Source organism: Scatophagus argus, chromosome 14 (assembly GCF_020382885.2).
Source record: "Scatophagus argus isolate fScaArg1 chromosome 14, fScaArg1.pri, whole genome shotgun sequence".
Lineage (NCBI taxonomy): Eukaryota > Metazoa > Chordata > Actinopteri > Scatophagidae > Scatophagus > Scatophagus argus.
Window position 1 is genome coordinate 9,120,527 of NC_058506.1, and position 23,961 is coordinate 9,144,487.

Genomic DNA, 23,961 nt, shown 5'->3' on the forward strand with positions numbered 1-23,961 from the left:
GTTAGAGTTATAAGATATTTTTTTTCTTAGTTCCTCTTCTCACTAGGTGAGATATTTGACCTCTAACTGCTGCAGACACCACTGCAATAAGGGGATTTATACACTATATGGACAAAAGTATTTGAACACAGCTTTTTATTGTTGAGCTCAGGTGTGGCATTGGGCTGTTTTTCAGGGGTTGTGCTCGGCCCCTGACTTCCAGTGAAGGGAAATCTTAATGCTTCAGCATACCAAGACATACCAAGTTTGGGGAAGACCCTTTTCTATTCCAGCATGACTGAGCCCCAGTTCACAAAGCAAAGCTCCATAAAGACATGGCTGGATGAGTTTGGTGTGGAAGAACTTGACTGGCCCACACAGAGTCCTGACCTCAACCCCACCCAACACCTTTGGGATGAACTGGAACAGAGACTGAGGGTCAGACCTTTTGGTCCAACATCAGTGTCTGACCTCACAAATGCTCTATTGCATGAATGGTCAAACAATCCCTCAGGTTAGGTGTCCCAATACTTTTGTTCACATTAAGTATGTGCAAATTCAGTTATCTGCTCTGAATTGCTTTGACCAGCCCCTGTAATACTGTGGACTTCAGCTGTCACACTCTGACCTCGCTGCACAGCTCTGTTTGTGGCAGTGACAGTCCAAAGATTCGTCTGATAATCATCTACATGATTAGAGTCGTGTGCTCAACTCTCTCAGATGTCCACAGGTATAGCTACAATCTCCCATAGACTTTAGGGGGCGTGTCAGCCTCACAAAGGCCATGTGTTGGCTAGCTGGTCATGTGACCCCCCCCCCAAAGAAACACTACATTTGAAGTGTAGCTCCAATTTTCCACACCTATAAATAAGAACAGAAAGTACATAATGTAAGACGCTTTTCTTTTCTTCCCTAACTTTCTCAGTCAGATTTGATTTTATTTCTTCCCCTTGGCAGTTATTGAAATATCTGGTTATCCAGATACAGTCCAAACAAAATGTCATACTAATATTCCTATGACGGCTTAGCCTACTTTATGTCTGTGGTACTCATGGGTTTATTTCGAGAGCATTTTATACTTAATAGTATTTTATCCCCTCTTAAATCACTAGGCCTATAACACTCCTATAATGTTCTCATAGCCTATGACTTTGTTTTCGTCTGTCCTGGTGTTCTTGTTCTCAGATAAGAAAAAACAAAAATATATATATATATATATATATATATATATATATATATAGAGAGAGAGAGAGAGAGAGAGTCTCGGTTTATCAAAGTTGAAAAATGAATAAATAAATAAATCCTCCCGTCACTTTATCAAGAATCCATCCGCACATTTAATGAGTTTGCTGCTGAATCTTCTGCTAAATGTGAGCAGGGAAGGGAAATTTCATTTCGGTCCACTGATAACAGCAAACAGATAACAGCCTCTCGTCGCAGCTGGACTCCAAAGCCACCTCGGATGCTTTTTCTAAAAACAACCGCTGGTCTGCTCTCAGGAAGTACTGTATGAATATTAATATGGATGCAAACACACGGTGAGGATGCCCAGCGCGTGAACCAGCACGGCGCGCTGATATCTGCGCATTTTCTGTTGACGTTTTTTTTTTTTTTTCTTTCCCTCCTCTTCATGTCTGAACTGAAAGCATGTTTCCTTTGCGGAGGTCGTCTCGGAGGCTTTCTTAAAACAGTCGAGGATGGCGTTTCACCTGAGTCTTTGCGGAGGAGCATTTTGTAACGTCGCATTGAATTGCATCAAGGTTTTCCATCAGCTCTCACACCGGCCGGGCTACACCGAGCCTCGGTAGTACAGTGCGCTGTTTATCAAAAAAACATGGAAGACCTTTCACGTCAAGAAAAGGCGTCATCCCGGTGATATACGCCTGAATAACTGATTTTTCTTTTCCACGTCAATTGACACATCTGGGAAAGCATTTTTGCCCCTTCCCTCCAGTCTACCAAGACAGCTGTGTCATCAACAACCGGCGTGGTGTTGTTGTTGTTGTCTGATTTTTACGAGTCTGGGCAACTGGATATCGGCACAGTCTGCCTCTGCGCCAGCCATAGGCTGCCCGGTTTCTAAGGTAGGTTTCACACCTTCATTAATATTAGCTGTGTTTTGCTCCATAAATCACCGCATCCGTTGCTTACGTCTCCTAGCCTATATAAGCAGCTGTCACAGTCAAAATGCACTGTCTGCCTAATTAGCAGCAGAAAATATGATGCTGTATTGCGGAGGAGACGTTGGGCCTGATGGTATTTATACGCGTAAATTTCAAGAAATGCAAGGCTGACAGCGAGCCGCCGTGTGTTCACAAACCAAATTATTCAACCTTGATGCCTCACAGCCCATGACGGTGAATATAAGGCCTCTATTTCAACCCCAAAACACAAAAGAGATGTAAAGATATTGCAGGACCGAAGCGCGCTGTAACCCACAGCCCGTGTTTAAGTTCAGTCGTGACAAGACCTTATGAATATTTCACCAAAAAACAAGCCTCCATCAGCTGACTGGTGATGCTGGAGCATGCACGGCGTTATTAATCAAATACCTACACCACAGCAGAGTCAGTGTTACGAGCCTGGCTCTGCAAGGCCAAGGTGGAAAACATCTGCATGTTTACGGATCATAAGAGTATAGCAGTGGTTGTGCGTGGATGCGTGTGTGTGTGTGTGTGTGTGTGTGAATGGGCGGTAGTTACTCTGATTGTGAATACACTGCTGATGTGTGTGTTTGTGCGCAGCCAGGTGAGGATGTGTTGGCGCGTCTTTGAGGTGCGGGAGAGGCAGGCGTCTGGATGAGGGGAGCCAGTTCGTGTGTGTGTGTATGTGTGTGTTTATCAAGGAAAACCCATCGCTTGATACCCAATAAAATGCCGCAGTATCCCACCTTAGATGCCTCTCAAGACGATCCAAAAGGGTCGAGGGCTTGTGAATTCAACGTGTAATTAAGCTTAGTCAACACTGTTTTTGTCCCTCTTTTTCCCCCCGGGTGTGACAGCCACTGAAGACGAGCATCACTCACACTCAGAGATTTCTTTTTCACCTCTCCACCACATGCTCATATAGCAATTTGAATGAACAGTAGTTATTTATCAGGCTGCTAAAATGAAAACGTTTGATACAGTTGTTTCTTTATCCGGCTTTAGTTTCTTGGAAGCATCAGGGCTGTTTGACTTGAGAGGAAATGTTCTGTCAATACTGAGTGGACATTTTATTTGGACAGAATCAGTCATGTCAGTTAGTATAGGCTGTCTGTTACAAAACAAATGCAACACATCACCAACTACAAATCCTCCTGGATATTAGAGATATTTCTATTAGGATATAGAGGTCTTATTATAAAATAAAACTAATTAGCAGCTTGTCACGCTTGACCTTGGAGCTGAATATGACAAAAAAAAAAAAATGTTCTTGTGCTTGGCTTTAAGTTTTGCTTATGGGCAACAGATACAGATAAACAGGATCTGATGTGTTCCCGTGTCTTGTGCTGTTTGGTTTATGTTGGTACAGACAGAGGCGAGCAGGGATGGGTTAGAGCAGCTGTGACTTTGGGGTCAGTGAGTGCAGGCTGCGAGCCACACATACTGTGCAGCGTGTCTTGAATGCAGAAGAAAACCAGGGCTCACACAAGCTGTCGCAAACCGCCGTCGCTCACCTGGTGAGCCCAAGTTCGGACCAGAAATGTGATTAAATCTGGAAACAGAGACTCTGTGTAGCAGCAAGGAAACAAATGGGATATGCTTTATTGTAAACCTTTAGTCCTTGAGGATTTGTCCTGCTTAATCAGAAGGTAGAGCTTTTAAAATGTATGAAAACAACCACAGATTTTGGTTAATGAAATTGGGTAGAGCATGTGGTTGTGATATTGATGATGGGAAGGATAAAAAATGACCAGTGTTTTCAGTAAAGGAAAAATCATTCTGACCATATTGGAGTTTTTCTCCAGGAAGTGGATGATTCAGTCACTCTGACCGGCAGTGTACATCATGTCTGTTTCCAAAAAGGATGAGAAATTCAGTTTGGAGGATTGAATACACAAATATACTGAGAGGGCAAGTGAAGGCCCACACAGGGCTGGAGAGGAGAGGAACTGATGGATGTGCGACAGACGTGGCAGATGCTGACATTTTAAGCCCATTTCTCTAGTCGAGTGGATACCCCTGTCTGGATGAGCAGTAATGGATTTTTTTTTCCTATAGATTCCTGGAGCATCCAAACAGGTTGTTCCTCTAGAGTTTGAGCAGCAGCAGGTCAATAGGTTGGTTAAAGTAATATAAATAGCTACTACTGGCCAGTAGTGAAGGTATTTCTAAATCAATACCTCTGTGGACACGTTTAGCTGGCTCTGCTGTACATTGTTTTGTTTTGTTTTTTCTAAAGGGAGAGCATGTGTTTCTCCCATCTGTGGTTTCACCATCTTGATTCTCTCACTCTTTTGTCAGAGAGAGATGGAATCAGAAAGGATGGAAGAAGACTGTTTCTACTGCAACACGTGAGCATGACTGTGAGTGACTGCCATCAGCTGGAAAATTAAGGATTTATAAGCATGGCTTCTGCCTTTGTGGATATTTAGTTTACATCTGGTGCGTGATCATCACAGTAAAGATATTTCATATCGTTTGGCCTAAGGAATAAGATGCTTTGTTTACTATGAGCAGAAAAGATAAGCTGAGAGGCAGTTAGTTTGTCCCTTGAGGTTTTTGATAGGATCTTGCCACAGTTTTGTCTCCCACCACTCTGCTTTGCTTTCCTCTGTATTTTTTTGGAAAAGTGTAAAGGTGATTGAACAGTTCAGGGAGCTGAAAGGACTAGTCGATTTATCGATTTGTTGATTGACAGAAAAATAATCAGCGACTGTTTTGTTGAATAGTGAAAAGCACCACACTCTCATGTTCCAGATCCTCAAATGGGAGGATGTTGCTTCTCTTAACTAACTTACATCAGACAAGACAAGACATTTTAAGCTGCCACTTTCATTCCTTCAGGTTGGCGATACCCATGGCTGGAGGCATTATGTTATGAGTTTCATCTGTCTGCCTCATTTTTGTGAACACCTTGAGGAAGTTTCTTCAGTTTGGTACAAATGTCCACTTGGACTCAAGGTTGAACCGGCTACAATTTGCCAGTCAAAAGTCAATGTGACCTCATGAAACTTGGCTATAACTCAAGAATTCATGGCCAAAAACAAAACAAACAAACAAAAAAAAACTTTTCCCAGAGCTGATGGTTGTATTTTAAACCTCAGTTGACTTCATTAGCAAGTTATAACGTTAAACATTTTGGGTGTTTCCACAAACAAAACTGCTTTTTTTAATTGAAAAATGTAAGACCTCCTCTTGGGTGAGCAGCCTCAATCCCCCCCTTACCAAATATGTGCACCTAAGTCTTCCACAAACCTAGAGAAAATCCTGCATTATTTGACAGCATAACTCGAGAACAGAAGAGCAGATTGTGAACATATTTCATATTTGGTCAGATACTAAATTGGTGACACTAATCTTGGGCGTGCACCTTGAAGTTGTGCTCATTGGGTAGATCTTCTGTGCTGCTGGGTTGAGGGTGTGCGTAAAGCATCCATGTTTAGAATTTCGTAGCTTAATGTTTTTCATTCTTAATGTTTCATCACAATCTGATTTAAAGGCCAAGGATGTGAACACATATAAGGAATTTGACTGTTTTTTGTCTCTCTCTTGCACATTAATAGACATACAGCAGTGGTCCACCACAAACTCTCTGGTCCTGCTGATGTTGAGCTTCAGGTGATTGTTGTTGCACCATGTGATGAAGCTCTCTGTCAGTCCCCTGTACTGCTCTGTTAAAACAGTCTAAGTGAAGACAGCATGTTCTCACAGGGAATTATTGACTGGAATTATTCATGTCAAAACTTCCGTTCTGCCAAAAAAATATACTTACTATCTTTTATTAATTTTCTTCTTCTCTACATACATGGGTGTGGACAGACATGGATATAACCTGCAACTTGACAGTGGATGGAGGCATGCAACCGCAAGGTCGTAATTCTAGTTTCTCTGTTTATTGATATTTCATGGACCAGATGATTAATTGATTAATTAAAGATAACCTGGCTGGCTTGTGTTTAAAAATCTGAGCTGGTATCAGTATAACTTCAGTCAGACTAATGATAGTGGGTCAGTTTACATCAGTGATGCCATAGGAAGCTGTCAAGATGGCACTGTGACTTTGAGTAAAGTTTGTATTTTTCTTCTTGCTGTGTGAAGAAGCTGGTTGATATCCTGGAATTGCATGGAGGTGTTGGTTGAATATTGTGGCATATTTTTTTTTAAAGCAGCAAGCTGGTTAATGAATTGATACAGTGGCAGACATCTTTGGGGTGGGGCATTTTGTTTGTTTTATTTTGCGACTAAATTTTCTTGTAAACAAAAGCTGATTTCTGTTTTTGTTTCAAAGAACTAAGAATATTGCACTCAAAGTAGAAAAGGAATAATCATGCAGTTTAAAAAACTGCATGATTAGGCGCATCCTGATTTAGACACCGCCATCCTGATCAACGTCTTGCTTCCAGTTGTTATTGGTGACATCAGTCTGACATCATCAGGGTTGTTTTTTCCCCAGAAAGCCACAGATAACATCATACAATTGTTTTCAATGTCTGAGAAACCGTGGAAATGTAATCCTAAAGCCTCTGCTACTGATGTAGGTCAAATTGATTACATTAACTAAACTGTGTTTTTTGGTATTGTCCTGTATTTGTATGTTGGTGCTGTATATTCACATGATTTCTTCATTATGATTTGTTGTGGAATCCAGTTACTCGCAATTTCAAATGAACATTGTATCCCCAGTTCCCATCAGCTCCAGCATTAAATCCTGTGTTCCTTCATATCAAATCAACTGTTTTATGCACTCGAGTCAGTCAGAGCGTTAAGTTATAAATAGGGCTTAAGGTGTAACGGTTCTCTCTGGTGGCTCATTGATTAAAGGGCATGCCATTTACCAGCAATGTCCTGGGTACAAAAGCTGCCATGGACATTGTTAGATGTCACCCCCTCTTTGTCTTCTGTCTTTCCTGGCTCTTTACTCATACACTGTCCAGGAAAGAGAAGGAGAAAAAGAACTGAATCTCATTAGACTTTTTCAGCTGTGTCTCCCACTCTAAATCCCCCCTCTCTAAATAGATATCATAAAGGCATACAGATTACCCACTCTCCTGTGGAAATGGGTATCCTTTCTTTGTCTCATAGCTTCCTATTTTTTTTATGTGCTGCACTGGATGCAGGGGCTGAAGAAAAAAAAATCACAGCAAAATTTAAATGGACTGATATCCCCTGCACCCACTGAGGGAAGACGAGGAAATTATTTTGCTCTACAAATGACTACTGACTTCTTCAAGCTTTATTTGGGAGCTCTTTCTATGGCCATGTTGGTGGATGTTATTGGTGGTGCTGCATACTTAAAAAGGTCTTACATGCGTGTCCCTCACGACCTCAAATGAACCAGTCAAAGAGTCAAATTTCAAATTAAAAGCTCCATTTAAACAATGTCTTCCTGGACTGTAAGCATCTTACAGCATCCAGTCTTCACTGCAGTGTGTAGTCAAGAGTAATGATGTGTGGTAATGATTTCCTTGAGGCAACTCATCTTTGTTCATTTCCCTTTTGTTTTCTTCTCATTAAACCTTTCAAAACCATTTGCATGGTACCATGCAACTTAAATAAAGTTAGGAGCCAACAGTTACTGCTCTCTTGTTGGCACAGAGGTCCCACTCTCAAGCCATGTTAATCACCACTTACTTATCTGTATCTTTGTTGTATGTCCCATGTGGACAAACGTACAATTTAGGACAGAAAGCAAATATGTTTACATATGTTCATGTACCATTTATGTTTTTCTTTTTCTCGAGGAGGCTGTGGCAGTGTCATTTCAGCACCATGATGTGAACACAGTAATTTGCAAGATCTGATTAGAGGACCATATTGTAGCTCTGTTTTGAATTATACATGTTTAGGCATGCATAAATGGACCAAAATGGTCCAGAATATTGTGTTAATGTCCCATTTCTCATTAAGGTGCAGCATTTATGCCAAAGACCTTGAGAAGACCTTGAAATGATTTGCTAAATCATTAGGAGGTCGTAACATGTTATTTATCTGGGCAGCTGTGTAAAAGTATCTTATGTTCCACAAACACTGTTGCCCTAACATGTCACTGTGTCATCTGGGTCTGAAAGTGATGTGGAGCACAGTGGTTGTAGAAGTATCCTGCAGTGATAATTCATTGTCAGCGAAATTCCTAAAGGTCACGGTAAACCAGCAAAGACTCGGGGTTCAGCAACAGTGTGTGAAACAGGTAAGTGTACACACTGACTTCAGAAATGCACATCTGAATGCGGGGTAACTTAAGCATGTGTTGTAAATGTCAGTGCAATATTCATTTGTACTGATAAGAATTGCAGCTGCTGCTGGATGACAGACCACATTTTATTCACTGACTCGATAAAATTGAAAAATACTGGAGGTTTAAAAAGCACAAAGACTCACATTTGTGGGATTTCTGAGGCCAAATCTAAAGCAGCTCATCCAGATCAGGAGGTGATGTTAAAGTTTTTATAGAATCCTCTCTAGGCCTGTGTATCAAATTTCTGTTTAGTATTTATTTTAATTTGGTGTTTTAAAAAAAATTATTAGGCTTGTAATACCTGTCAATAGTGGCTAAATTATGTTGAAAATCTGACTGAAGCGCTTCATCTGACATCTTTGTGCTCAATTACTGGCAAATTAACAAGGCTGTCATAAAGCAATGTGCAGAGAACAAGGCATTGGTTCATCAGAAACAATTACACGGCTGCAGCCAATACAGCAGAGGTGAGGCTGTATGAGTGTTACAGTCTCGTCTCTGGATTTGAGCCACTTGGGCCAAGGCAAATCTCGGCACAGACCACTCATAATCATCCAGTTGAAGTCGGTGATTATTTTGCATCTGCTACTTTGGCCACTTGTGCACCCAGCCACAGGAGTACAATATAAGAAAACAGTGCCTGAATCAGACACCCTGCAGCGTGTTGCCTGCTATCACCTGCCATTTGCCATAGTTAGTGCCTTTTCATTTCATAAGTGCCAGTGCAGTGAACAGCAGGAATCACAGGAATAGGAATCGTTTAAGTGAGACCCTGAGCTGAAAGCCTGCCAATCACTCCTGTAAAGCCAATGAACCTTTACATTGTACCACTTCTCTTGCTTGAGCTTACTGTACAGACCCTTGAAATGCTCTTAGACATGTCTGACTTACTGATTTTCACCCCCTTTTGAAGGTTCCTGATAAAAAAAAAAACGAAACAAAACAAAGCAAAACAAAAAAACTTCAGAAGTAGAAGCATTTATGCTTCACCAGCAATTTGCTTTGTCATGTAAACTCTTTATTTTCTCAAACGCATGCATTTTTTTTTTCACTATCAAAATATCTTCTCGCTGTCATGCTGTTGAACACTGTGGGGAGCAAGTGGCCGGGCCATAAGAGACATGTTTTGTATGTAGTGAGGTGAATGAGTGGGAGAGCTGTGTGTGTGGGCATGTGCATGTGTGTGCTTATCCTACGCAACCTACACTATGACTCGCTCATCGAGGGATTTTGAGCAGAAGGAGTAGGATGATTCAAATGTTGGAAGACCACTTGTGGCCTACCTGACTTTGCCAATCACACCAACGCTGCTGCCGCCGCTGCTGCCGCCGCTGCTGCCGCCGCTGCTGCCGCCGCTCCATTTCTCAACTTGAGAAATGCAGCTCAGCAAGTGCAGTGGCAGGTTTATTATAATAATATCAGTTTGGGACAACTCTGCTGTTTTCTTGTATGTGTTTGGATTAACCTCTTTTTGACATGCACGGTGGTGCAGTGGTTAGCACTGTTGCCTCATAGCAAGAGGGTTCCAGGTTCGAATCCCAGTCTGGGCCCTTCTATGTGGAGTTTGCATGTTCTCCCTGTGCCTGCGTGGGTTTTCTCCAGGTACTCCAGCTTCCTCCCACAACACCAAAAACATGCACGTTAGGTTAATTGGCTACTCTAAATTGCTCCTAGGTGTGAATGTGAGAGTGTGTGGTTGTTTGTCTTTATGTGTTGGCCCTGCGATTGACTGGCGACCAGTCCAGGGTGTACCCTGCCTTTCGCCCGTAGTCAGCTGGGATAGGCTCCAGCTCCCCCGCGACCCTGACGGATAAGCGGTATAGAAAATGGATGGATGGATGGATGACATAATTTGTGAATTCGAGTCTGCTTGTCCCTTTTTCACTCTTCACTCTTCGCAGCAGAAGAGGCTTTCCAAGGCAGTTTTACCAGTTCTAGAAAAATAGGAGTCAAGCCCACCACAAGCTGTTGTGAGGCAAATCATAATCTAATTTACAGTGATGTTCAGCTGATCCCTGTGCTGCTTTGGGCTAGTCAGCTTTGCTTAATTGTCCCTGAATAGTTTATGAGGTTTGTTATATTGGGGCAGAGACAGCCTACACTGCTGCCGGCTATGATGTTTTTAGCTTTTTTTTTTTTTTTTTTAATTTTTCAGGTCAATTAAATAAATCAAAGCTGTGGAATCAGTAGTCAGTTAGGACATATAGTTAAGTCTGTACCATTAAAAAGATTCTACTTTGGTTCAGCCAGAGTTGACTTGGCTCAGAGGTCATACATGTTGCCTACAGTCTGTGTCGGGCTTTGTCAAAGCAGATAAGACATTTCTCACCTCCATAAGAGGTAAGAACATCATGAACTGGGTAAAGATTTAAACACGCTGTCCTACGTACCTACCTTCGCTTCTGTCAGACAGTCTGCATTTTTAAGGATCAGATTTTTTAATAAATATGCGAGAAAACAAAAAATATTTCAGACTCAACAAACAATATTGCAGGGTAATCCACATCTAAAATAAGTCCGATCTCGGTTAGAGAGGGATGCTGGCTCAGTGAAGCGTGTGCAGCTGCAGAGTGGAGCTGTTCCCCTTGTGCACGAGCGCGAGCATGGAGGGTTTTTTTCAATTCTCACTCTTTCCCCTGCAGCGCTTCACCTCACAGTCTGAGCTTCAGCAGCCGAATACAAAGAGCAAACAAAACAGAGACTTTGTCTTTGTGTATGATGTTTTTTTTTTAATTTTTGTAATGTGATGGACAAGAGAGTTTACTTATGTGCACTGCTGAATATTAAGCCTGTGAATATTCTCATTCATCCAGGTCATGGTTATCTCAAGGAAATTCAATCGAATGCAACTGGACTTAGTTATTTGTCTTTGAAGACGTTTCACCTCTCATCCAAGAGGCTTCATCAGTTCATGCTCGCTTGACTAGGCTGGGACTAGTCGACTAGTCCCAGCCTAGTCTTCAAAGACAAATAACTAAGTCCAGTTGCATTCGATTGAATTTCCTTGAGATACTGCTGAATATTGTCTCTGGAATGAGGAAACCCTTCAGAAAAAATGTGGAATTGTGATCACACAGCATTTTTAGACCTTCTCATCATACTACATCTAATCACACTTCTCATACTGCACACATTCTAAGCATCCCAGCTCACGGCTTCATTTCTTCCCCTCGTCTCTCTCCACGTGTCATTCGCAGGGCAAAGCCTGCCCTGGGTGCTTGTTTTGTTCCCGATATGAAGTGCTATTTCCACAACATTTTGAACCCGACACAGGATGTAAACAACGTAGACTGAATGAAAATGTGTCTTATGAGGGCCTCTTGATCTGTAAGTCCGCTAAGTGTTCATGTATGCTAAGTGCAGTAGGTCACCTTGGTTACTGCAGATTCCAGCAAAAGATGATGAAGGCAAGGGCGAACTGGGGTGGGAAATGGAGACTGGAAGGTCACTCACTGGTTGTCTCTGTTTTTTTTTTTTTGTTTTTTTTTAATTTCATTGACAAGAGAGCTAATGATAAGTGTTGCATTATTTTATTTTTTATTTACCTGGAAGCAGGTCAAATTCTTTAACTGCAGCTTTTCACATTTTGAACTGTTCACGATCCACCCATTGTGTGAATGTTTGCTCACACGCTGAATAAGAGGCTGTTGTCGTAGGTTCATTTGTTGGCAGAATAGTTGAGAAACATTGTTGAGAAAAAACATCGAGCATCTCTGCCAGTTTGCTGAGGCTCAAGCATGTGCCCTGGCAGCACAGGGTGAAGGGGAACCGGGAAGGCTTTTTTGTAGGTTATTTTTGGTTACAGTCCATGAAAAATTTACCAGTCATTCAGTTTGAACAACACTAAGGAGGAGAATCCAAAGTGTGTGAAGTGTCTTGTGGATGTAAAGCTATTAAGTGAGTGTGTTAGATTATTGTTGTTCTTTTTTGTGTTATCTTGTTAAACGACGATGACACATATTCCATGTGTCCACACTTATAAAATACTGTTATTATTTCTTTTATGTTCAAAACATCATAAAAAAGGTCAAGACAAGAATTCTGCAAAATTCCTCTACGCCTCTCATGTGCCTTCCATCCCTGGCCTGGAGTGATACATCATCCTCTACATCTTCCTCCTCCTCCTCCTCCTCCTCCTGTCCATTCTCATCAGCCACAGGCATTTTACTGCACAATGCAATATTGTAGAGCTTTCAGCACACAACAGCCGTATGTGAAGAGAAGCTGGGGCCTGCTCTAGCAGCAAAAAGCTGTGTATAACCCAAAGGTGGAAGTCATGGTTTCTGGTTTAGTGATGCACAATGAGGAAATTATTTGAATAATCTTCTTTTCCCCTTACCAGACATACTTGAAAATACATATTAATTAGGCTCAATGTGAAAGAAAAAAAATCTGCTCCAAGGTGTTTTTTCCCCTCTATATTTTAAATACACATAATGCTTTTGAGTCTGGAGCTTCTAAGGAGATTCAAATATCCAGCATATACACAATTTTAGGAGAGCAGGCGAGAGTGAAGTAAACAAGACACAAGTGGGAAACTCCCATAGAAACAGCTACAAACAGATGACAGGTCAAACTAGCAGTGGCATCTGTCTGGTTGAATGGGTTGTCAAGCACAGTACGGTGTGGTGTGGACTTTATTTCAGGTGAATGTTTCAGTGTTAAGGAGGCGTATATCCATGTTGTTTCTTTAGCTTTAGCTAGTCTATCAAAGCCCATGAAACAATGGTTGTTGCTTAAAATGGCTTTTGGAATTGGAATTGTATGTGGGAAAGATAAGGTCAGGTCAAGTCAATGACAATTTTTCCTCTCTCCCAACTCAGTTCTCAGGATGGACATAAACGTCAAATACAGTATTTGGAGAATAATGCATGGTAAGAAAAGGGGAGATTCAAACAATGAACCCGTTCATTAATTATAATTTCTTTTCTATTGCTGTTGATTTTCTGTAACACTGACAGAGGCAGCATATGTCCTTTAAGAGCTGTAGGTCGAGGCATGCGTCATGACACCACTGACAACAGGTGAAGTGATGATGAACATCTTATACTGGACCAGTTCTGTAAAAATGTTAATGGTTAATGGTGTGATACAGCATAAATTATGAGAATGACTAAACATTTCAGGTAGAATCTCTTAGTGCAAGTTGGGCTTCAGTGGACAAAGACTGGAAATGGGGGAAACAGAATGATGCTGTCTAACAGGTAAAAAAATCCACCTGCCAGCACGTCTAAAGCTCATCTCCACGCCACCACAGCTCACCACTTAAGGTTTTGTATGCTTACAACAACATATTAATTAGTGACTTGCAGGAGGGCTGGTGGGTGACTTTGTTGCTTTACTGTGCCAGGCTAGCTGTTTCCCTCTGTTTCCAGTCTTTGTGCTAAGCTAAGCTAACAGTCTGCTGGCTGGAGGTTTATATTCACTGTACGAATATGAGAGTGGCGTCAATCTTTCCGTCCTATGATTGGCAAGAAAATGTATTTAACATAATATCAAAGTATTGTTTTGAAGATGTAATTCAGTCACATTGTGTGTAAATCTTGACATTTTTCATGTTCCCTCTGCAGCTCAAAAAATTAATTAAGAGTGAGTTATCAGTGATATTAACAACCATGCTATGAAGATCCATAAACACTGGACTCAAACTGAGAGATTAACAACAAATTAAATGTGCATTTGGATGTGAGAAAGGAGATTTCATGCAGATGTTCAGTAGAAGGCCGTAACAAGGAATTAAGTGAACCCTCTGTGGGTCTTAATTTTCAGCACTGGTCAGCGTTTATCTTCTGAAAGCTGGTTTTGCTTGCCAACCGTTTTACGGTGCTGAAATGGCATATTTTATCACATCACACAAGTCCCTCCTCTTGAGGTATGTAGCCATCTCATGCAGACAATCGAACATGGGTTGACCCGTAAGAAGCACCGAGCCATTTATCTGTCTCATGGACCTAGTCTGGCACACGAGCAAGTCTGACCACAAACACGTGAGCAGATCGCTGAGTATGACCAGTTCCTTTAGAGGAGCCAGGTGTGACTTCTCCGGTTTTAGTATTCCAGTCTTAGTATTATCAGCTGATGCAGACACTCTCCAAGCTCCCATTGATATTTGTTTAATTTCAGCGCCCTCTTTTTGACTGTGATGAAATGATACTAGACTACAAACTTCTACACCTGATTTTCACACTTGATATTGGGCTTTCTATATCCCGACTTGTAGGTGAAATGAGAGGAGGGATTCAACTAACAGAGATGAGAATTCACATCAGGCTTGAAAGCATTTAAAAGCATTCACTAAAAAAAAAATCACTTTATTTTTCTGAGTGTATTGGTCAGATTTCCCATTTTGGATGCAGTATATGGCTAAGCAGCAGCCTGTGTATCGCCTACAGAGTGAGCGGTATGCCCTGAATGTTAGCAGCAAACAGATGCTATCTCCATTTAAGATACACAAGATATATTGAGGATCAGGTTCACGTATGACGAGGCTGACGTCCTGCTTTGTGCATATTCAGGAGCTAAGGAAGAGATGCATGGCTGACAGTGTTGCTAGGAGACCACACACAGCGACTAGTGTGAGAGGCTTGATTTCACCTCCCTCCCCCATTCTTGTAGTCTGGCTGCCTTTCACTGTTTTTCTATCCTCCTCGCACTTGCCTCCATTTGCTTATTCCCTCCACTCTTAGATTCCCTTCCTCAATGTTCCCTTCCATCACTCTGTCTCCATTTTTCCATCTAATCGTATTTATCTTCAGCCCGGTTGATCCCTCGGTGACTCCCCATTTATTGGCTTCCCCCATTTTTCACTGTGCCCCCCACCCTCCTGTCTCCCTCCTGCTGCCTCAATCTCGCCTCTTCTCTAGCTGTGTGTGTGTGTGTGTGCGCGCGTCTCAAGCTGCTCATTCTTCTCCTGAACGTTTCTCTCCGTCCTCTTGCACTGCTTCCTCTTTCTCATCCTCTCTCCCTGTTTGTTTTTCTGGCTGAAACGCATCTCTGCGTCTGGCTGTAGTGCGGTGACTGTTGTGCACCATGTGGCTGCAGGGTCAAGTTATGATACTGTACAGCGGTGGGCAGTAATGTGCTGTGGTCACAGTAGAGGAGAAGCAGAATGAACTCAAGCATATGTACAGTATCTTATCTTATGTACAAGACTAATAACATGTCAATATAAATATTCAAAATCCTACTGATTACTTTCTATACATTCTGTTACATACTAAGTTGCAAAGTTTAATTGTGCTTATTTGCTGACTTATGTAGCCTTGAAGGGATGAGAATCTGAACATCCTGTTATGTATGACAGTATGTCAGGGTGAGTACTGGCTGTGCAGAAGAAAGAAGGTGGTGTGTGTATAACGGACAGGACGTACTGCCTGCCCTCTCAGTCTGATTGCTTCTATTCAAGCAGCTTTGCTGAGGCAAATATGTCTTTGGTTTTTCTGTAATCAAAGAAAGAAGGCAGATTAGTATTTACATTTTTTTTTCACAATTTTCGTCCATGTCTGCAAAACACAAAGGGAAATACACTTCAAATTAATTAGCTTTGTATTTTGAATATGTCTCTTAGAAATATTGCTCCTGTGTCATGGCCAGACCAGTGCTGTGATGTGTTCCTCCACTCTGCAGCAGCACTGCCTCACTCACAGTGAGGTGCAGCAACACCACAGGACCACTTGCCGAGGTGGAGGCTGAATGGCAGTGGGCTGCAGCACAAAGTGTTCCAGAAGTGTTAAATAAGTGGCAGTGAAAAACTATTTTATTCAGAGAAAAGTGAGCCCTATGACCACATGATATTTCACCCATAACTTTGCCCTTTTTTACACCGATGGTGATAGTTATTTGCATTTCCAAATTTTCTTTTGATCATGATCTAAATTCCCTGTCATCAGTAACCCACACACCAATCAGCTGCTGAGCATTTGCAATTCACACTCTGTGCGCATGTGTGTGTTTAGCATGTATGGCAGATTTGAATATGTGTGTGATCTGTTTGCTTATGTGCATGAGTGAGTAGACTGCAGCGCTGCATGCAGATCCAGCTCCATGAATCATGGTGCCATCTGCCTCCTGGTTCTAATGAGAAGAATTCAAGCGACTCCTGACCCCACAGATGCCTCTCAAACAACTTGCTAAATGCACTGAATATTTATTTGGGACTTAAAGTTTGATCAGAGCCAACCGATATGAGTATGCTGCATGTTTTGTGTCGCCCTGTAAAAATGATGCTTGCAGCCCAGTTTGACTGGACAAACCTGCCTGCAGATGTAACAGGAAGGTCTCCTGGTTCTTTTACTCGGCTAATTGCACACCGACCCACAGCATGTAATGCGGCAATTGCAGGGCTGCCTGCTCAGCTGCCAGATCCTAGAAACCCAAATCAAAGCTCCAGTTAACAAAAGCCCAGCCTACAGTCGCAGCTCCCTAACCTAATTAACATTGAGTCAGCAAGCATGGCAGCAGCAGCGGTCGAGGTTGTGGTCAGAGCTGTGGGATACAAGAATAGCAGTAGCCACGCTGACACACTGGATGACACACTGGGCCGTGACAAAAGAATCACACACAGCACCACAGCTCAACACGCCGCCTGGTCCAGGTGACCATGCCTGATGCTCCCACTGTGGCTGTTTTGTCTTTATAGCGAGATATGGTTGACTTATTGTTCTAACAATAAGGCTGATGTGCAGTTGGTGGTAAATGTGGTTTAAATGCTCCTGAATATGTTCAGAATTAGGAGAGCTGTTACAACTGCTGGAGTATGGAAATGTCATGTATTTTTTATGCCCCTTTTTATGCTGCTTGCATCTTTAGTCAAGGAGTATAGAAGCATAATTCAGAGCTCATTAAACTGGATTCACGTGCAGTTTCATCTTAACAGAAAGAAAGTGTCAAGCAGAGAACGTAATTAGTTTTAGAATATTTCGCTTTTTCTTTGTCTTTGCTGCTTTGTGAGACAGAAGATCTGGCATTATAGGACATTCAAATTACAAACGATCAGTGCTGTAAAAACCTGGTTAATGTAACTGAACACATTTGCCCAAGTACTGTGTGTACTGTGTTGTACTTGTACTTTTCTTGAGTCTTTTTTTCAAGCTACTTTTACTTCATTACATTGACATATTAAGAGTTTTACAGACAGAATATATATACTTATACTAATTATACTTAAAATGTTATTTAAATTAAAGTATGTAACAGTATTTTTACAGAGCTGTATTAGTATTTTTATTTAAATAAATGATCTGAATACTTCCTCCACCACTGTTGCAAACACAAACTTATCTCAGTGCATGTCATACGAAGCGACTGATTCAGTTTTATTCAACTCAAAACAAACTGATGCCAGAAGCACCAATGATAAAGCTTGTATGTCCACCAATAAAAACACGCAAGCTTTGTTTCTATTTATGATGGAAAAACACTGGAAACATGCATCAGCTGACAGCTGCACTTTTCTTAGCCAATTGTGTTGCACACTCAAATTCTCCAATGTGAACACACAGTTGGGCCCTCAGTTATCTGCCTCACAACAAGCCTGGCTTCTCATGGGGAGAGCGTGAGCAGGAAGCTGTGCATGCGCTACATATGACAAACCACATTACTGTCTGGCTAGCAGACAAGCTTAGCTAGGCCATCCCGGGGCCTGCAGCCAGAGTTGCTCTGCAGCTGAGTTACCATGCTTACTCAAATATTCATAACTGGATAATGAAAATATAAATAGTTTTTATGTGATACGCTAGAGGTTGGGGTAAACAAAACTGCAATCTCCATCATCATGCATCACTGTGTCTCTGCTGTGAAGGCTGCCAGTTGGAGTAATGGGCAGGATTGTCCGCTATGACACAGTGAGCATGATAAGCAATGACTCCCGTAAAGTTCTGCCAGTAATTTGGGTTTGATTATTTGGGTTTCATGGCGCGTCGCCACATCACAAAGTAATCACTGTCAATCTTGTCAGCTGCAAGTAGGTTGAGAAGCTGTTAAACATGTTTTTTAATGATTAATGAGCTCAAACATTGCCCTTGTTTCTTCTCGTTTAGGTGAGTTGGAGGAGGCTGCCTGTGACATACGTACCCTTCTCCCGAGTCTTCTTCTATACCATGAGCTCTGGCTCTGCCCAGGATGTGGCAGTCGAGCATTTCCTGCGTGACATAGAGAGGCGAAGCAAGCGGCTACACTGTGCTGTGATAGGCTGCGAGGAGGAGCGACCCCGCAGCGACATGAACCTACTGTATCGCAAGAGTCGTTTGGACTGGAGGCAGAGGGACCAAGAGGGAACTAAAAAGAGGTGAGAGGATCGGCTCACAGGAGCTCTGCATATATGGGATTACATTAGGGTTCAGTTTAGCGGGGAAATAAACCTCTTAGCTGGCATGAATGAGTTTAATTTCAAAATCTTAAGTCCAAGCACAGTTCTTGAAGTCAAAGGAGTTGGCCTGAACAGTCTTGGACAAATTTGCATAGCAGAGCTTCATAATGAAGTTAATATGTTCTGTAGGTGAGATAAACTACTGTAATGTCAGCCAAAATGTCAGAGGGCAAAAGAAGGCCAAAACTGATGAAAAAGAAAATTAAACAGAGTTGTTTCCTCATTTATCTTAAGGCATATGTGATTATTTTGTCTTCACAATGCATTCTTTCATCGGAGGCTCTGGCCTTTAAACTTCAGTAAGGCAGTTTATTATAATTCACGGCAAAGTGTCATGTGAATATAGATTAGTCATTCACTACTGTTACATTTTATTATCATATATTTATTTGTTTTGAATGAAGGGAGAAAGATACAAAAATCAAAGTTTAGTTGTTGTACTGATGAAGACAGATGCTCTGTGCAGGTTGTCAAAAAGTATATTTCACGCACACACAAACAGTTTTCTAACAGGAAAAGGAGTGGATTAGAAAACCTTTTTTCTGAAATATCTAGTAACAATAGGAAGTGCTGGCCTTAAAGCAAATAAGTATATTTACTCAAGTACTGAGTTCATATTTGATGTCTAGTTTTTACCTCTAATCCAGTACAGTTCAGAGGGAAATACTATGCATGTTGCTCCACAGCATTTATATGACAGCTATAGTTTCTTTCTAAATTAACATTTTAGATTCCTTTTGACTTGTCACACTTACAAAAAAAAAGTATTTAGTTGTGTCTTGTGTTTCTGACCATTTGTAAGCAGTTCCACCACATGGAGAGCTCGCCACTAAAATTCTCAAAAAGTTTCATTCACATAACTTTTCAAGGTTCAAAGAGGTCAGATTATTCAGTATTTCACAAAAAAGCAATGTTTAGAGATCAGCATTTAGAAGAACTTCATCCCTTTGTCCTATCCCATTAATCAGGTCACAACCCCTCAGATTTATCTCGTGACCCTATGGAGGAGGTCGACCCACCGGTTGGGACTAACTTATCGACCATGACCAGCTTCTTATGCACTGACAATAATAATGTGAGCCACAGGGGACATTTTCCTGCAGAATGCTTAAAGCATAAAAAGTAAAACTACTATAAAAAAAATACAGTAAAAGTACAATATGTTGATCACACTAAATGATAAGGTAAATGTATATTGAAATGGAGTTTGTTGTACTAGTACTTTTATTTAAGTAAAGAAACTAAAAACTTTCACCACATCTTGCCAGCACTGTTTTAGTAGGACAGCTGATAGTAAACAGGCTGCAGTGTGTGTTCAGATCTCTAATTTCTGCTGCTGATGTAGCGGCTCCAGCTTCTCTCTTTGGGCATAAAAATATAAAAGTGTTGGTGAATAATTTTTATAATAATAGTTATGATGATGATTTTATATGATTTAGCGTCAAATCTAATTTATTTAAACTGCTTTTTACACAGGTGGTTAGCACTGTCGCCTCACAGCAACAGGGTCCCAGGTTCAAATCCTGGTCTGGGCCCTCCTGTGTGGAGTTTGTATGTTCTCCCTCTGCCTGCACATTAGGTTAACACCATCATAGTTTGGTGGCAGTATTGTCTTGAAAAGTGCATGCAGTGAATGAGTGTTCTCTTGTATCTGAGCATGTGTTTTGGGACAGAGCAGAGTACTGTTCAAATGTGAGTCACCATAATTCACCAAATTCCACACTGTGTAGGGGGCTATTTGTGCTGCAGAGGGAGAACATCAAAGACAACAATTCAGTTTGTTTAGAAGTGCCGTCCACTGCTTTCTGACTCACAGCAGTAATTGGAGGCAGTCGTGTTGGCAGCAGAGATCAACATCATGGCAGAATCAAGCCAGTGGAGGTGTAGGGCACCAAGTGGGACTGCGGGACATGATGAGTGATGAAAACAGAGTCAGAGCAGCAGAGGTGAGAAGCAGGACATGACCAGCGATGATTGTGAACAGGGCAGGGTCAGGGATGAACCCGCACAGGGACGAAAGGATAGAAACCGAATGGACTTGAGGCAGGACCGGCAAAGAGTGCAGAGCTAGTGGGAGTGAGGGAGTATAGCGGGACAAAGAAAGCAGGATGAAGGGCACTGGTAGACAGTTTGAGATCTCAAGGCCCTCAGGAGAGAAATCACATTTATAAGGCAGAGATGGCCGTGGAGATACAGAATGGTAAATAGGTGAGTTTCAATATGAGTTTTAAAAATAGAGGCTGTTTCTTATGGCACTAACACAGGCAGACAGAGTATTCCCAGTAGTGTCGACTGGTGGAAGAAAACCTTGCTGCCAGCTGAGGTTTTATTAATTCCTGCACAGAATTATGAGACCAGTGTGAATGGGCTGCCACTGGTGTAGCCTGGCACCTAGAGCGGGTATGAACACAGATCGAGGACTGAAAAAGCCTCGCAAACCCCTTTAAAGCAATTCAGTGATTGATATTCAATTAGATGATTTGACAAAGACGAGTGAATACAAGACAAATGAAAAAATAATTGAACATGTGTAAATCTTGAAGGGATTTAGAATATAAAACAAATTATGGATAAATAGGAAAATTTTTTAAACAAACACTGGAATTTGTAAATTTTGCCTGCACAGTTAATTAAAAGTAAATAAATGGCAGGTCACAGAAACAAATGCTGTTGACTGTACAGTTAATTAAAGGTAAACAAATTATGGGATATACAAATAAAAAAAATTATAGGAGAAGATACAGTAAAAGGGATTTATTTTTTATAGTTTGCAGTCACCCTTTTGTTTATTTCAACTCTGGCATCTGGAGTGTAACATTTTTCCAATATGGAAGTTATTGACGCCTGATTTTGGTTCCACTGTCTGTGTTCATGTGAGCATGATATGTGACAATATTAAACAGATAAATTTGAGGTTAAGGGAACAAAATTGACTCATAACAGGACACCTCAACATTTAAAATCTTCATTTCATTTAAAGAATAAAATGCAGTTCTATCATGCCATACACAATTTAAGATCAAAACTAAAATTCATCCACTTGTATCAATCATGTCACCTGTGTATGTAGATCAGCTGGGAGTCAGCTCAAAAATTCACATCTGTTTACAGAGAACAGAGATTTCAGAGACTTTCAAAACTTAAAAGTAAAAGTCAATGTCTAGAATGACTCCTGTGTTTCAGGCAGACAAAGACAACTATTGTCTTGTTGTGTAGTCTTCGATAAGTTATTATGTGTGTGGTTATTCAATGTGGAGATGTAGTCATAAATGGAAACTTATTTTAGTCATTGCTCGCTTTAGGGGCGCCTACAACTGTGTGTGACATGCTGGTAAACAATAAGACAATAACACTGTTATAATAAGTTATTGCTTTGAGTCCAACCGGCAGGCAGTTTCACTTTTTGTCTAATTTTCTTCCAGATCAGTTTAAAACCATGCTAGAGCCAACCCATAACTTAAGGCAATCAATTAAAGTCTTGTGTCTTATGTCAAATATGTCAGTAAGGTCCAACAGAATGAGGACAGCTACACACTTAGTGTCAACTGCTCAACCTTAACCCAGCACAACACACAACTTAACTACTCTGATTTGCCCTCAAAGCAAATTGGATGTTCTCGAAAATAATATTTTTACAGATAGTCTCATTCAGCTGTTTAAACATAACCCACTCTTAAACTTTGCCCCAAAAAAGGTAAATTAGAAATAGGACAGTAGCTGCTAGGGGCAGAATTATCTAAACTGGATTTCTTCAGCAAAAGCTTTATCACCACACTCTTAAAAGCTTTTGGGAATATCTCGCACTCTGACGAAGAGGTGGTATTCAGCAGTCCAAAGATAAATCTACCAAACGTGTCATTCAGAAGACCACAAAGCTGCAGCAGATGAACTTATACAATTAGATTGGCAAGGACCATAATGTGCAGTTCTCCCTGCTTCCTTCTGCTGTTTGTTTGGTTCAGTGTGTAACCCTCATCTGCTGCCAATCATGTGATGACAAAACAGAATTTTATTAGAACAGAAAGATTTTTTTTCTTGAGTGTATGTGTGTCTGTTTATACAAACAAATATATTCCCAATTTGGACTTTGGACACAGGAGGACAGCATAGGAAACTTCTTCAAACTCCTTAAGAGTAATTCTGTTTGTTTAATTGTTACTGAGTAGGTTCTACTCATGAGTAAGACAACCCAACAGATCATGTGAAGATATATTTGCATAGCAATCGGATCATGTACAGGTGATTAACAAGAGCTATTACATTCTCCTAAATTATCAAGATTCAACTGATTCTCTTGAACAAATTTTTATTTAATGCAGCACAAGAGTAACAGTTCAGGGATTTGTTGGCGAGATGAAGGTACATACACGCACTGACAAGTCCCAAGAGAAGAAGTACTGAATCCACAAGACAGCAGGAACAGGGCAAGGAAACGATGTATGCAGACAGGTACAGATCCAGGTACAGATTACCGATACAGGAAACAGGACTCAGGTTTCAGAGACACAAAATAAACTAAGACAATCTGGCATCTGACTGAGGAACAAGTGCTGACAGGGCTGATGAGGGAATGTAGAAACAGGTGAGCAAGTGTGTAGGAGCCAAATGCAATGTTATGGAGAAGCATGGTGACTCTGTATTTGTTGTGGGTACCATAGGGGGCGCTGTGGTCATTCAGGCCATAAAAGGGTGTATATACAGTATGTAATGGGAAATCTGGGGCCATCAGGTGTAGTGTGACGCCTGAAGGGCAAACGGTTTTTGACCACTAGGGCACAGGTGTTGTATGTTGGGAGGATGAATGGACACATTTTTGTTGCACCGAGAATAAACCTAGTTTGATGGAACAGTCAATGGAGACGTGTGGACTCATTCCTGATCTAGAAAGAAAATTTGGACAACTTAGTGCGTCAGAAAGGTCGCTCTGGGGTCAAACCTCTCAGTAGCTTGTAGTAGACTAAGCTCCTATAACAAAGTGAATGAGATAGTCAGGTGACTGGGACAGGTGGAGAAAGTCAGAGGGAATGTGGTGGTCAGGTAGAGAATGGCAGTGAAGGATGCTGGGGAAGTGGAAATAAGCGAGGGAGAGAGAGAGAGGCAGAATGTGAGGAATGGGTTTAAATTTTGGGGAAAACACTTGCTCTGAATAGTTATTATTTGCAAGATCATTAGAGCAGTGACTTCTTGGACTATTGTCTCAAGCAAGAGTAACTCCCGGGAGCCATTGCTTTGGGCCG

At 41.3% G+C, this 23,961-nt stretch overlaps 1 protein-coding gene across 2 annotated transcripts in view; it reads left to right on the top strand.

Annotated features, from left to right (window-relative positions):
* Window positions 1–1,302: 1,302 nt before the first annotated feature.
* The window catches only part of LOC124071163 (neuronal tyrosine-phosphorylated phosphoinositide-3-kinase adapter 1), a 31,743-nt gene continuing 9,084 nt past the window's right edge, over window positions 1,303–23,961 (top strand). For both annotated transcript variants that reach the window (XM_046411641.1, XM_046411642.1), the window contains exons 1-2: window positions 1,303–2,063; window positions 18,396–18,643. In XM_046411641.1, the coding sequence (XP_046267597.1) occupies window positions 18,456–18,643 (188 nt within the window). In that variant the 5' untranslated portion in view covers window positions 1,303–2,063; window positions 18,396–18,455. The remainder of the gene's footprint in view (window positions 2,064–18,395; window positions 18,644–23,961) is intronic.